The following is a 15,464-nucleotide window of genomic DNA, read 5'->3' as shown; positions in this document are numbered from 1 at the left end:
TTCCAACATATGTATCTAATTGAAACTAGTTTTCTGCTGCACTATACTATAGACAATGGTCAGGTTGGACCACTGGCAATGTCCAATAGCTTAAGGTATATCTATTAATCAAGCCACTAATCTTTATTCTTATAATATTCTTCTTGCTTTTATTATCCGTGATAGTGGCATAAAAGTATAATTTAGACATTGTCCTAATATTGCAGTGCTCGGTTGCAGCAATGCTACCTTCCAACCACTTTCATATGGAATTCCCGTGCGGATTCAGATCCACCGTCGATATCATCCCCTGAACGTTCCAACCGCCTATTTACAGCGTCACCTCTTCCCCATTACGACGCAATGTGATCGCCTCCGGGATCCCGATGGCCGGTTACTCCCGTATAGAAATTTTATGCGTCGGAATGGACCTTTCTCCGCGCTTACTTGCGTGTTAGAGAGGAGGAGAGAGGGGGGAACATTATTCGTTTCTTATATTCGAAGAGAAACTAATCACAGTCCATTTATTAGGCTTTTTTTTTTTCAGTTCGAGAATTCCGACATCGATCATCGAATCTGAAGAAAGAATCGAGGGTTTTGAAGAAGAAATCCGAGAAAAAGTAGCGTGGAATTGGCCGTCAGGCGCGGAGGGCTGCGAGGATTGGTATGTAGATCCAGCAATGGGAGGCGGTATTGAAGAAATCTAGGGATTTTGGTGGAATCCAGGGTTCTTCAAGGAGGAGGAGGAGGAGGAGGAGATGAAGGTGGTGGTGGGGAGCCCAGGCACTTGGACTGGGTTGGTGCTGAGGATCGGGCAGTGTGCCTTCGCCGGCGCTTCGATTGGGATTATGGTCTCCGCTCTAGGGTTCTCCAACTATACCGCTTTCTGGTATGATCGATTCCCAGGGTCCCTTTTTAATTTGGTAGCCTTTGAACTATGTTTCTCATCTAATATCTTGTTGAGTGATATGGGAGCTCAGATGCTTAATTCTATTATAATTTTGTTATATTGTACACTGAGCTTAATCTCATGCAAGTCCAGGTTTATTTACTTTGTTTTGTTATATTTTATGGTCTCTTTCGGTTGAGATATCAAACTGATTGCATATTGTCAAGCTTCTTATTTATTGAATTATCTTTGACATATGATAAGAGTACCGTTTTTGAATTACATTGCTGATTTTAGATGTCCAGTTACCATCAGAGAGGGTTTTTAGGCATGGACCTAACAATGTGATGGTCTTCTGGGTAGGTTTATGAGTTAAAAAGTAAAACTTTTGTAAATGATGGAAACATTGGTGTTACAATTTATTCTCTGCCTTGGGGGGTTGAGACAGAATGACGCTTGCATACAGGGGCGGCTCAATACATTCTGGGGCCTAAGGCGAATCCAATGAATGAGGCCTTTTTTTTTAATAATATTTTTTTTAATAATAATTTTTTTAATAAATATAAAATACTTAAAAAAAATAGAAAATAGATAGCTATCAAGTACACTATTTCAACCATGAATCTAACAAAGATAGATAAGAAGCCTTTTCAATTTAATATAATTCTTGAATGGAAGCACATAAAAATAATTATTCTAAATGAAGGGCCATGAAACTGATTAAATATGAGATAATACTTGGCAATACTGTTTACCATGTCAAGCAAGAGCAGGATAGGAAAAGGTCATCCCATGGCACTTCATGGTCAAGGTAAAGAAAAGGATTTGTCCATAAAGAAACCTCTCAATAAGAGAAAGTAGGGTCATTATGGGAAATTCACTCCATCAAATTAATAAAAGTCCCATCCCACCATCTCCCCTTCAAGTGAGTACCCAAGCAGCAACCGCAACATCACGGCACAGCAGCCATTCAACCCCCCTCCCTCCTTTTCTCTCTCTACCACCCAAGAGGGGGAGAAGAAACCGAGAGGAGAAAACTAAAAGAATCTCCACCCTCCAAGACGTCCATCTCCAATCCCCCTATCTTTCTTCCGGATGGCCCAGCTGGATCAGGAGTAATGTGAGGGAAGGAAAACCAAGACCAAAACCAAAAAAGAGAAGGGATGAAAGGTAAGAGTGGCTTCAGGCGTCTATCAAGCCAACCAAATCCCTCCTCTCTCTCTCTCTCCCTCCCTCCCTCCCTCCCCCGCCCCTCCCCCCCCCCCCAAAAAAACAAAACTACTGTCCCCAACTTCCAAATTGCCCCTCTGCAGGCCAGGAAACTCTCCACCGATGGAGCTCCTGATCCCGTTTATATGGGGCCTTTGCTTCCTTTTGGTCAGCCTCCCGGGGCCTTAGGCGACCGCCTCAGTCGCCTAAGGCTCGGGCCGGCCCTGCTTGCATATATGTACTTGAAGATGATTGGGTTATGCCCCATCACTTGGCAGATCATGGGAAATAGGTTGGTCAATGCTTATACTATTGGCGTGTGTGGAGGTGATTGTGGCTTTCACTAAATTTTCTGCTAAAAAAGGCATAAAGTTTGGAGATCATTTTTCAAGGATTATGCATGTTGTTGGAAAGATTGGATATTTACATAGGATGGTACCTTCCTAATATGCTAGTCCATTTGAAGAAGGTTAGAGTTGAGAATGGCCATGTTGCTAAGACGAGAAGAATGGGCATCATATATTTTTTGCACCAGGAAAGCTACATTGTAGACCTAATTCTGACTGGAGGATGGTTATTGTCCCAGAATGCTGCTTCTTATGAATGAAGTTAGAATGGAGAAGGAGTATGCAGGTAATATTTTGAAATATTGAATCTCAGCTATCAATGAACGAAGGGTAAATTGGGTAACAGAGGGAGTTATTGGTTCAGCTGGTTGTGATTTTGGCCATCTTGTACGTGAATGCCCACCCCACCTAGGCTCCCTTTCTCTCTACTCCCTCACCTAAAACCCCTTCCCCCTTGTTCGGATAGCCTCTATCTCCTTCTCATCTTCCTAAACCACCCTTCCTCCTTGTTCTCTCTCCTCACCCCTATTCATCTACCAGTCACTGCAGTCCCCTGATTCTTACCTCCATATCTTTACACTTCCCTATCCAGTGCCCGTCCTTCCACCTCTCTCTCTACCCTCCTCCTCACACAAATGTGGGAAAAAAAATTACCCATGCACAATAGCCATCAAAACCAGATCTGAGGTGGGATTCTGAGCAAGTGTTGAGTCTGGGGAAGAGATAGATAAAAAGAAGAAATAAGAGAAAGGAGAATGATGCACAAAGATGAGAAGAAAGAGAAGGTGGTAGCATGTGGATATGGGTATCAGTGGTTCTAATCAGCAAAAAGAATACCAAAAGAAACCTCAACCATTGAACGGCGGTGATATTGAATATTGGATAAAGAAGGAAGAGATAATGATCTTGTAGGGAGAGATAAAGGATGGGCTGCAATTTTCCACATAATTACACTGGGAATCCTTCTATCAACTGGTACCTCTAGTCATAGATAAGGTACTGACTAGTCCTAAGTTACAATCTTAGCCCTTAATTATGATGTATCGATGACACAGAAAAAATATAAGGTACAGAAGCAAGACTCGTATATGCCTACCTCTCTATACTTGTAAAAGGAGTTAACGATTTTAAAATCAATGATAGGCCATCCAAATTGAAATTCCAATCATTAAATGTCATCTACGCTACAAGAAAAATGCCTATATACGAAAGCTCATATATTTTGGTGGTCTCTAACGTATACCAAAATGAACAGTATCAATTACATTAGTATGATAAAGCACATGATAGGGCACAAAAATTGAAAATCCATTTTATAGATTATGATCTAGACATCTTAAAATATGAGTAGATTTAAATTCACTAGGTTTTGATGATTAAGTCATAGTAAAATATAGTATCATGTTATTAAAACCGTCCATTTTGACTCTTACATGATGATCAGGTAAGAGACCACCAAAAAACATAAATTGTGGTTTGTAGGTTTTTTTTTTAGTGTAAATCATGTTCAATGGTTTGAATCTTGAATTTGGATGGTCTATCATAGATTCAAGGAGTTAACGTGAAAGAGTGTAGTCCAGCTATGCACATATATATTATCATATTATTTCTTTACATGCAACAATGTATCTTCAAGAAAATCAAATTAGGAGAATTGGTGCTTCCTGCTTCCAGTCATGATCAATGGAAGAAATTCTTATCCACACCCTTACTAAAGTCTGATTTATAATGCTTAATCGATAAACTCATTCCATTCCAGATATTAAAAATGAACATGATTCTTGAACTCCATTTCTGATTACTATAACGATGCCAGCTTACCAAGTGGTTAAAGTTGTCAATAGGTGTTGTAAATGACTTGGGATCAAACCCCGTCTTCACTTGGGTTTGTGGGTTAGGGTTATTGGGGAAGAGCTACTCCTTGTTCCATAATGCATTACTGTCTACCAAAAGATGGGGAAAAAATCTGATTATGGTCTTAAATGATCAGCAAGACTAGATTGTACTGAACTTGTTTAAAGCAGTCGGCATATGGATTATTTGTTTCTAGTTTGTACTTATAGCAAATTAACTAGCATAGTATAACAAAAAGGGAAATTTATTACCTGATATTCCTAGGTTAGCTCTGTGCAATCATATTTTATGATTCAGGCATGACATCATGAAATAAAATAATTTGCAGATCATCCTTTGTAAAGCTTACTATCATGATGATATTGACTTTTGTGTTTGACTGAATTGTTGATAATGCCTTTGGATTCAGCTATTTGGTCGCTTCTATGGGATTACAAGCATTATGGAGCTTGGGACTTGCATGTCTTGATATCTATGCCTTAAAGATTAAAAGAGATCTGCATAATCCTGTGTTAGTAAGCTTGTTTGTGGTCGGTGACTGGGTAATCATGTTTCATCCTTTTACTCTGATTTTAGTTACATGTGTCACAATTTAGTTAGTTCTTAGAATTTAATGTTTTATCTGCTTGCCTAAATTATACATCAAGATTTGTAGCAGAAGCACTTGTTATGCATCTTTTCTGTATCATCAGCTTTAGTTTCTCATATCATGAATCCTTACGTAAGGCTGCTGAGGTTTTCACTTCATTTATGGCAAGTTCATATGCAAATGCAATTGAACACTGAGGTTTTTCACTTCGTTTTTGGCAAGTTCATACTCAAATGCAGTTGAACCTAAAATGTCTGACGGGAAATGCTTAAAGGATCTGCTTATAGGGCATAATCATGGAATACATTATAAAATAATATCTCTATCACCTCCTTGTATTTAAAATGTTTGTTTTCTTTAGGTCCAGCTGATCAACTAAGTGATGTTGCCACATCTGCTGTACCATGATTCTGTCCCATATTTGTTTTCAGTTTGCTGTGCTACATGTCTGGTATAGTTTCATTTATTAAATGAAAGTAAATGAGATTTTAAAACTCTTTGACAGAATAATTAGGACTTCTCAGCTGTAATGCAACCATTTGCACAGATAATGTTTTCGATGATTTTTATAAGAGAGATAAGCTGTGCAACAGTGCAAGGTCACTATAGTTTCATTGTAACACTCCCTATTTTACAAGAATCTTTGCGATATTTCTGCTTTATATGGTATGGCATGATGAATTTTATGTATTGTATGACATGCCAATAATGCCTTTCCGTCTCCATCATATTTTAGGAAAACAATAAAAAATCAAGTTGCTTGTGGTCCAACTTTATGGGATATTAAAGTGTGCAATTCAAAAAACTAATTTAGAATACACAGCACTGGCAAATCAATGAATTGTTGTTGTGCCAGCAAAATATTTGATGAAAGCAGTTTTTCTATCTAGGACTTGGAACTATTTTTGTCCTCTTACCCCTTCACTATACTGAAGTCAACACTTCTTCAAGCAGCATGTGTGGGAATTCTGTGAATTGTCCAAGTTTCATCACATGTAATATTTGTTGTAAAAAAATTGAATGATGTGAAAGGAAAGACAAGAAGTCATGCATGTTTGTGTTTCAGTAACATGGTATAAAATACATAGTGGGGTAGCTAGAATAACCTTAGGCATCCAACATAATTGGATAATATGAAATTATTCGGCTCGTTTCAGGTTCCATTAGGGGTGCAAATGGGTCGAGTCGGACTGGGTCATGAGTGACCCCAATCCAACCCGGTTCCTTGTTCGGATCCTAATTTTGGACCCAGACCCACCCAATAGAAAATCGGGTCGGGTTGGGTCCACGACTACAATTTTTGATCCAATGGGTCATTCGGGTTGGGTTGGGTCCATGTATAACCCAGCCCCAACCCAAAAAATTCGGATCCGATTTGGGTCTGTTTGTTTCATCTGAACCCGGTCAGAGGGGCCTAATGAATCTTTTAATAAGCATCGACTATACTTTTGCCTGGGTTGGTGGCTTGTCTATTCATCCATCACTGTCACGTCATGCCAACATTAATGACAAACTGTTAACACTAGTGATATATTGCCGTCCTGCCATTCCTGTCTCTTGCTCATTAGTCATTACTCACTTTTCTCTCGCTCTATCAGTCTGTTAACCAATGGAGCAAGGAGGCTTCACCTCCCCGGCCTTCTTCCTCCTTGCCATAGCCCACGCCTCAGTCCTTTTCCTTGCCACCCTCTCCAAGGTCCGGTCCGGCCGCCGCCCCCTCTCGCCAGGGCCCGTGGCCCTCCTGATCATCAACAACCTGCACCTCCTCGGGTCCCTTGTCCGCCAAACCCTCTACCGCCTTGGCTCCACCCTCTGCGTCATTGCCTCCTCCCCTAAACTCGCCTGTGAGCTCTTCAAGACCCATGACACCGCCATCTCCAATCGCCCCCAGACCGTTGCCGCCCGCCACTTCGCTTACGACGCCGTCGGCTTCGCCTTCGCTCCTTACGGTCCCTGCTGGTGCTTCATGAAGCGCCTCTGCATGTCCGAGCTCCTCGGCCTGGACCGTCGACCTCCTCTGCCTCGTCCGCCGTGTCGAACTCCTCGACCTCCTGCGCCCCATTCTTGACAAGTCGGCACGTCGTAAGCTCGTCGACATGAGCTCAAAAATAATCAAGATGATGAACAATGAAGTCACGAGGATGGCGGCCAGCATGACATCGTCGGGGGCCGTAGGGGAGACCGAGGAGGCTCGAGAGCTGGTGAAGTAGGTGGCTCGAGAGCTTTTGCACGAACCTGGACCTCTAGGGGCTGGGGAAGAGGATGAGGGAGGTGTACCGGAGGTTCAACGCATTGATGGAGAGGATCATAAGGGGGAAGGAGGAAAAGAGGAGGAAGGAGATGGAATGTGGGGGAGAGGATGGGCCTTTAGCACCCAGCTGACCTGTTTAGCTTGCGGTCTGCGGGCCCGAATAGTTTTGCAGGTTTGGGGCGGGGCGGGGCATAGGATTGGAAATCCAAAATTATCCAAGTTTCAAATGGATCATGTCAGGTCGAGTCGGGCTAGAATTCCGGAAACCCAGACCCGACCCCGAATATAGAATAGGTCTAACTTTTAGAACCCAACCTGACCCATTTGCACCCTAGGTACCATTGATTTCCTTTAAGCTGAGCACTGAATGGCTTTTTCCTATCTTTGCGAGACCTAAGTCCCAAATAAACTTGCAATCTTGTTACAGTAATCACTGTTTCATCTAGTAGTGTTTGAGTGCATTGTTTTGGCCACTGTTGCATATGAATCCGAATTGATTCTATCTGAAGTATCTATTTGGTCTCATTTTCATTCTGAGGCATCAAGAAGTTTCATCAATTATTTCTGTTGGGTGGCTTATGTTCAGATGTGAGTCTGTGCTTCTCATGGCTTCATGAGAACATAGCCGATCCAATCTTATGCCTACATTTTTTTTTTTGCTTCTTTTGCATTTTCTATAGCATATCCTTTCTCAGTTACTTTTTCTAATTAATTTTCAGTTCTAAAATTAATTTGTCAAGATGTTTCAGCTGAATTATCCCTGCTAGCAAGCTGTTGAAAAAACATCACCAGAATACCAATCGTGACAACTACTGTCATAATAATTGTGAGCAGAAAGCAAACTATGAGCTAAATGCCATTGCCATGCTAAGCACCCAAACGAGTCGTAGAACAAACTGTTTGGTGAATCCATTATTTCCTGTTTTTTTGGTTATCATGGTGTAATTATTTACCTCATGCTCTTACCAAACAACATAATACCTTCTCAATTGTTGTTCACACCTGGGGATGTTGAAAATTGAGCTGATACAGAAATTCTCTTTTCATATTTTTGTGGCACTGAAGCAAGTAATCTCACCTAATCCAGGTAACAGCAACTCTATCACTTGCGGCAGCATGCTCTTCAGCAGCTGTAACAGTTTTATTTGCAAGAGATACAGGCTTCTGCAGATCAATTCCTCAATTCTCATGCGGCAAGTTTGAAGTCTCCATTGCATTGGCTTTTATCGCATGGCTGCTAATTGCCATATCATCCCTAGTGATGTTTTGGCTCCTGGCATCAGTTTGACTGGCCGTGTATGTTCTCTCTTCTTGTGTTATTAATTACTGCTAAAAAGCAATGAAATTCGCCATAATTCAAAAAATTGGTCCATTGGTTTGAGCTGCAATTCACTTCTCGAGTCACAGAACATGTTTGATGTATATTTGCCTCTAATATAAAGGCCTATTTCAGGGGGCTGGTTTAGTCGACTCCATACACACTCTGGTGTCATGCATCATCATGCTTCCTCTTGTAAGGTTTTTTATGGACGAAGGTTGTAAAGCATGAAAGAGGAAGAGCCGCAAGAAGAGACGGGAAGCGAAAGTGAATGATAATGATAACTCTGGTCTCCATAGATGGCGACGTAGATCGGTTCATTTGTTCGCAAGGGATGTTCTAGCACCGATCCTCGTGGATCACATGACATACAAGAAATTTATTACATGAATCAGGTCCAATGAATCAGTCCAAATCTCAGGGCATATGTACGGTGGATAATAGGCATCCTCATTTGATCTTGAATTGTTTAAATACAATGGGGTAATGTGGCGAGTGACTATTGGACTGGTCTACTGGATCCTGTCCATCTGATAATTATGGTGCGCTGTATTTCTGACTGCATTTTCTATCTGATGTGGTGGGGAGGAATAGGTGTGGTTTTGGTTTGTTGGTCGTTAACTGGATATTAATTAGATTGAGACTGGAGAGAGAAAAGAACTTAGCAGTCCGCTTCCAAAGATATATAATAAAAGACGGTTTAGTTAGCTGCCATCGTTACAATTCAGAGTTTCAGACTGGACAGAGCTCTCGGCCACATCGGCTTGATTAGATGATTCCGGTGATTAAATTAATTACAACTACCCGCAATTATAGCCAGGAAGTAGGCCGAAATCGCGGTGTTCTTTGGTTTGAAAAGAGTAAGAGGTGGCTTGTCATTTGGCCAGAAGTTGTGAGTCTACCTAACCAAATTCACAACTTGTGTGGCAATTTTGACAGAATGTCTTATTCCATCAATTTAGACCAGCTGTGTAAATTCTTTATAGCTATTTCTCGTAAAGACTAATCAAACTCCCGAGATGTGAACAAAATAAGAAAACCTTACTTACCAAAGTACTCCCCTTGAGATGAATCCCATAGTAATCCATTGGAAAGGACCCATGACATTACTAGCCAAACGGTAGGAGTAATGGCACCGTAATGGGACTCCATTTGTTCGTTGGAGGAAGCCAATTAGGTATCAGAGTCATCAGTTATGGAGGCTACGTTAAAGATCTTGTAAGATGAGAACAGAATGAGTCGTTATTATACGGTACGGACTACAGTGGAAGGTTCCCCACCGGTTGATTCTAACCCGACGCTAGATTGCACGGATCGAACTGAATCACTGTACATAATTACTTGCTGCAATACATGGTAGAAGAACACCTCGTGATGCACGTACCGCTGTCCACTCCCTAGATTCTCTGTAGCTGTCTTTGGGTTCTGTCCTTTAGCTAAGAACAACACGCGATGCACGTACCGCTGTCCACTCCCTGGATTCTCTGTGGCTCTCTTTGGGTTCTGCCCTTTGGCTTTCTGGTTTTATCCTGGTTTCTTTTTCATTGCCAGAAAAAAAAAAATGGTGTCTCTTAATTAGTTTTCTTTTTCCAAAGCAAGTGGAATCGAAACATTTGCATCACTATATTTCCTAATGCTGATGTTTTAAAAAAATAGGAAGACTTCTACTGGTTTACAGTTTCCTACACCAGTGCCCTCCGTGTTCGTTTTGGCACCATAAGATATTAAGATCTCGGTCGCTACCAGGTTCCCGTGGCAGGGCAGCCTCCGTGCCATAAAATATTATAATGATTTTTTTACGTTCCAACTCCGGCAAATGTTGCTAATTAGGACTTTTTTTTCTTTTGGTACCATCCGGTCCATCTCCTTCGTCATGATCAATCCAATCCCTATCAAACCCCACGGCAAGCCATGAAAATTTTAGGGGCTGGAAATTTCATTGCCCTTTAACACTGCCAACATTTAAAAGTCACCATTCTTACCTTTCCATCAGTCAGGTCTGAAATTTGCATGCTGAGCTCTTATTGCTCCAATGGACTAGATGTTTCTTACATATCAAAATCAAATGCAAAGTTCCACCAAATCATTGAAATACTCCTGACTGACAACTTATCTTCCTTCATGAGGAAGGTATTGAAACCAAAACAAATGTAACAACAAATGATCGATGCTCATCCGTTCAACACTATCGCTCCTGGAGCAGGGGGAAAAGAAAAATAAATGAAACAATATTCATCCGTAAATTTTTATCACAAAATAAAAGTCTTTAACTTTCCATGTTCAATGGAGAAACATGGACCTACAGACTCAGATGACAAACTTACCATCATGAGGCCAGCACTAGAATAGAACATACATATAAACAGACAGACAAAAAACTACCCATAAACTTGCAGCGAGAGACAGAAGCATTAAGAAAAATAACAGGCACATGACACAAATATAGCTCTGATATTGGAACCTAAACCACTTCAACTTTCCATGTTCACATGACAATCTCGGGCTTTAGGATGCTAGACTTGATCTCTTTGTGAGGGAGCACAACACCTCCATTGCTGTATATCTCATCGCACACATGCACATCCTCCCCAAGGATAGTCATGTTTTCAACCCGTGCCCACTGTCCAACGGTGGAGTGCCACCCAATGATGCTACCAGAGATGCATGCATGTTTCTTAATCCGAACTCCTCGCATCACCGTGCATCTTGACAGCCTTACTCCGGACTCCACGATGCACCCTGGTCCAATTGCAACATCAGGCCCAATCAGACATCCCTCTCCAATCACAGCACTCTCATGCACCAAAACATTTCCCACAATGTGTCGGCCAGCAGCCAACTTATAGGGCGATTTCTTGCGAAGGGAATCCAGATAGAGCCTCAGGCCTGTGATGTAGTCCCTTGGCTGTCCTATATCCATCCAGAAACCAGGCAGGACCATGGCATAGAGCTTTTGATCTGCTGCAATTTTGGGGAAAACTTCTTTCTCGATTGAGGTGGGCTTCAGTTCAATGCGGTCTAACACAGATGGGTTCAACAAGTAGATCCCAGCATTGATTTTGTTGCCCACAAATATTTTTGGCTTCTCTACAAATCTATCTACCCTTCCAGTTTCCTCCTCCATAACCACAACACCATACTTGGATGGCTCATCGACCTATCAGACAAAAAAGGGACAGGCTGCAGATCAAACAATTGTTAGAGGAAATAATTACCAGGACTTGGATAAATACCTTCGTTACCATAATTGTAGCATCTCCTCCGTGCGCTTTGTGGAACTGAATCAGTTCAGCAAATGGATATTCATTGATGACATCACTGTTGAGGACAAAGAAGGGTTCACCGGAACTGTCTATTAGCTTGTCTCTAGCTAGAGCCAGGGGACCAGCTGTTCCTAGTGGCTCTGTCTCTTGGGAGCAGGTGATTTTGATATCAAGCTTGCTCTCAAAATCCTTTAAAAAGTTAAGCATCACCTGGAAAAAGAGACCTCAGATTAGAGGATGCAGAAACTTAACTGCAAGAAAGTCCGCTAAATAGAATAGAGGACCGGTGGATACAGATAAAAGTTCATGATTTTACCTCTGGCTGATAATTGATGGCCAGGATAACTTCTGTCACTCCAACCTCTTTCAAAGCTTCGATCTGATCCAACAAAGTGTCCACAACCATTGGTTACAATAAATAGCTTAATTGTTGATTCAAGCATTATAAGCAAACAACTAAGAATAGATTCATACTAGCACGGACTAAACAAAAGCTAAATTGATAGCTTATCTTTCTTTCTGCCAGAAAAAGCAACAGATCTACAAGATTAAAGTGGTCCGGTTTGAAAAGAATCTATAGACATGCACCCACCAAAGGGTGCCTTAATGAAGGTTAGCCCGATGCTAGCCCAAAAAAAGTAATTGAAGTTATAGAAAGAAGGATCTGGCCATAGAGAACAATCTACTTGATAGACTCTCAATATTAAAAAGGATACATATAATTTCTCAAGTGATAATTGTTGTGAGAGATCTACAACAGGATCCAAGTGATTCAATCTGAATTAAACTATGGACAAGCATCTAGTAAAGTGTGCCCTTCTAAAGATTAGATGAATACGCTGATGTTAGGCAAAATGGAATTGAAGAGGCAAAATGGAATTGAAGCGGCAAAAAGAAGATCCGACCATAAAGACTCATCAACCTGATACCACAACCACAACCAGTTCTTGACATTCAAAAAGGTAAAGCAATCTCTTAAGTGACAATCACAAAGTCAACTAAAGTAGGAAGAATCACAAAGTAAACTAAATGAAATGTGGAGGGGGGACATAGATAGAAAGAACTCTGGTAATGTTCTTGTCTTGCCAAAAAAACTACTCTTACATTTATGTAACTGGTTCATTACAGAGAAATAAAACCAGAACATGCTAAAATTGGATCACATTCCAAGGCCAGAAATCAACTATGCATTGGGAACAAAAACAGTTACTTACCTTGATAAAACTTACATTTCCACCTATCTACTCAAACAATATCATAGTACAGAAAAGACAGACCTGATGCAGAATCATGGGTTTGTTGGCAAAATCAACTAGAGGCTTTGGGACGCTAAGTGTCAAAGGCCGTAGGCGGGTACCAAAACCTCCAACAAGAATGAGTGCCTTCATGGTCGACTGCTCCTTTCTCGCCCTGTTGATCGAATGGAAGAAATCAATACCACAAAGCAAACCAAACCCAAGAAGAAGCCATAGTATCCATGCTTATATATAGACAGCAGCTACTTTACAGAACTCTATCTTGACATCTGTGAGTGAAGAGTGATTGCCACCTTGTTCATAAAGGACACTGAAAATCTATCGAAGTTACCAGCCTGGTATCCACTCAGTTTCAGAACAATCTTTCCAACCTCTGAGAAAACGATAAGATCGGTGTCTTGACATGGAAGAAAGAAACCACAGGAATTGAAATCTACGGTCAGGCAATATGGAAAGAACCCAAAAGGCTATGCAGGTGTCGCTCAAAGCATAAAAATTTGTAGGTTTAGGTGAAAATTGTCATTATGTTCTAGCTGGAACGAAGCTCCAAATTCCAGCTAATTCACAGGCTGGATTCATCAATGGCAGAAAGCCAAACTATTAGTATTAGGCTGGATTCATCGATGACAGAAAGCCAAACCATTGAAGTCCTCAGGAAAGGAATCAAACCACTGGTAAAGATATTTCACTTTAACTCTTCAGAGTTTATTTGAGAAAACGATTGTTTCTTTCAACTCTTTAAAGTGAAACATAACCATAACATGAATTATCTAGCCTTATCTATGATATTTAGGCTTGGTCACATGAATTCTTTTTTGCTAGATATTCCTACCAAGGTCTGCATCCTATGTGTCACAGAAAGTTATTCAGAATCCTTTTGCATGACTAGGAATCACGTGGTAATTATGCCTTCCTTAAAAGGAAGAAAGGAAATGAATCCCAATTATCTAGAAAATTGCTTCTTAACACTCCTAATTCAGTACTCTAATAAAGGTCAAGCTTATGATCAAGTCTCATTAATCTAACCTACTTACAAGAGAAAAGGGGTCAAAACTCCAAAAGAATCATGGTTAATATCCCAAGCACATTATAGAAAGATGCAGAGAAGGTGAAGAACTCAACATTGAGTATAAAACTTACAACAAGAAAAGGAAATATATAACAAGAGTAGACTTATAGAAGGAAATCGTGTAGTTGCAATCGGACATGGAGAAAAGAATTATAGAATAGACTTTATTAAGCACGAAGAAATCATTTAGTTGTTGAAAATTAGAGAACAAACACTCTAAATACAGAAATATATGGTTTATATTCAACTAAAGCAAAAGATTGGAGAAGAAAGAGGGGGGAGGAGGGCAGATTTCACCAAATCTATTTGGAAAAAAAAAAGGCACTGAAAAGGAGCTCCAAGATGGACTTTATTGCAGTAGAAACGCAAGAGATGTGACCTTACTTGTCATTTTTTTTTTCTTCTGCAGAAATCTTAGTTGTTGGAGATCAGAGAATAAGCCCTAAGCCCTAAAAATCAAGAAGGTTGGTACTCAACTGAAGTACAAGAAGATCTATAAAAAAAACTCTCTACACTGTACTTTTTTTTGAAAATCATCAAAATTATATGGACTTTTAACCAAAACATTCTAACAGGCGTTGGAACCCTGAGCGACCCACAGAAGCATAAAGATTAAAACTTCGATCGTTGTGTCGAGTAATTCAACAAATCCCAGCCACACTGCGACATCCGCCCGGAGATAGGGAGGCACCTCCAGATGTCAGAAGACACCGGAAAATTCGAAGAAGAAGAAATCACCATCAGGTACCCAAATCTAACGAGAAACCAGAGTGGGGAAGATTGAAATGGAGAAGATTGTCGAATCTTACGAAGATTTTGGTCAGATACCGGCCGGAGGACTCTAATCCCGTCGATATCCGATCACTCCTCCTTATCTTCAATTCCCCTCGCGCGAGGAAAGGGATAAAAAAAGGGAGCACCTTTGTGCTCAGACTAGGCCCCAATGCCGGAGGGAGATCCGGCTGCTCAATATACAGCACCACCCGCCGAATTTTAAATTAGTCCTCGTTCCACCCCGGATTTTTAAATTAATCCTCGTTTATTTTCTCTCGCTATATATATATATATATATATATATATTTAAATCTTTCCCGGTAACTCATGCAAACCGACCGCTTCCGCAACGGTGCTCAGTGGCGCCGGAAGAGGAAAAAGGTTGTTGATGCACGCTTTTATTTGTCATAATTAAAAGTTAATATAAATATATAATATGATTATTCACATGCATGCTCTTTTGCCTGTTACATTTCTTGCTCACCCAGAAGAATAATTTTGGGAAGATGCTTGCTTGATCTTATCCTAATTTTTTTGGAAGACATGCAAAGAAATCTGGCTCCATAAGATAAAATAAAATATGAAAAAAAAGAGATGACCAAAATAATCTAGCTACAATGAAAAGGGAGTGCATTTATAAAAAAATCTTCTTATTTTAAAGTTCGA

General features: G+C 40.6%; 2 protein-coding genes across 3 annotated transcripts; one reads left to right on the top strand and one right to left on the bottom strand.

Moving 5' to 3' along the window:
- The first annotated feature begins 229 nt into the window (after positions 1-229).
- LOC103697520 (CASP-like protein 5B3) lies at positions 230-8,973 on the top strand. Of its 2 annotated transcripts, XM_026801443.2 has the most exons (4): positions 230-868; positions 4,688-4,820; positions 8,206-8,414; positions 8,572-8,973. In XM_026801443.2, the coding sequence occupies exons 1-3, from the start codon at positions 738-740 to the stop codon at positions 8,404-8,406; spliced, it is 465 nt and encodes a 154-aa protein (XP_026657244.1). In that variant the 5' UTR covers positions 230-737; the 3' UTR covers positions 8,407-8,414; positions 8,572-8,973. The 2 variants fall into 2 exon arrangements, with proteins under 2 accessions (XP_026657244.1, XP_038988428.1); XM_039132500.1 differs by having other exon boundaries at positions 231-868; positions 8,206-8,973.
- A 1,670-nt stretch (positions 8,974-10,643) lies between these two features.
- LOC120112737 (probable mannose-1-phosphate guanylyltransferase 1) lies at positions 10,644-14,980 on the bottom strand. Its single transcript, XM_039132499.1, has 5 exons — positions 14,834-14,980; positions 12,977-13,109; positions 12,016-12,078; positions 11,670-11,909; positions 10,644-11,593 (listed from the first exon to the last, which is right to left on the bottom strand). The coding sequence occupies exons 2-5, from the start codon at positions 13,085-13,087 to the stop codon at positions 10,922-10,924; spliced, it is 1,086 nt and encodes a 361-aa protein (XP_038988427.1). The 5' UTR covers positions 13,088-13,109; positions 14,834-14,980; the 3' UTR covers positions 10,644-10,921.
- Between the last annotated feature and the right edge of the window lie 484 nt (positions 14,981-15,464).

Source organism: Phoenix dactylifera, chromosome 12 (assembly GCF_009389715.1).
Source record: "Phoenix dactylifera cultivar Barhee BC4 chromosome 12, palm_55x_up_171113_PBpolish2nd_filt_p, whole genome shotgun sequence".
NCBI lineage: Eukaryota > Viridiplantae > Streptophyta > Magnoliopsida > Arecales > Arecaceae > Phoenix > Phoenix dactylifera.
This window is presented reverse-complemented; position numbering and strand designations above follow the sequence as displayed.

Bases quoted from the DNA above. Each gene is read 5' to 3' on its own strand.
- LOC103697520 (XM_026801443.2), top strand. From the start codon at position 738: ATGAAGGTGGTGGTGGGGAGCCCAGGCACTTGGACTGGGTTGGTGCTG. The intron at 869-4,687 runs GTATGATCGATT...CTTTGGATTCAG, and splicing joins TCCAACTATACCGCTTTCTG to CTATTTGGTCGCTTCTATGG. The intron at 4,821-8,205 runs GTAATCATGTTT...CACCTAATCCAG, and splicing joins TGTTTGTGGTCGGTGACTGG to GTAACAGCAACTCTATCACT.
- LOC120112737 (XM_039132499.1), bottom strand. From the start codon at position 13,087: ATGAAGGCACTCATTCTTGTTGGAGGTTTTGGTACCCGCCTACGGCCT. The intron at 12,079-12,976 runs GTCTGTCTTTTC...TTGTTGGATCAG, and splicing joins AACCCATGATTCTGCATCAG to ATCGAAGCTTTGAAAGAGGT. The intron at 11,910-12,015 runs GTAAAATCATGA...CTCTTTTTCCAG, and splicing joins CCATCAATTATCAGCCAGAG to GTGATGCTTAACTTTTTAAA.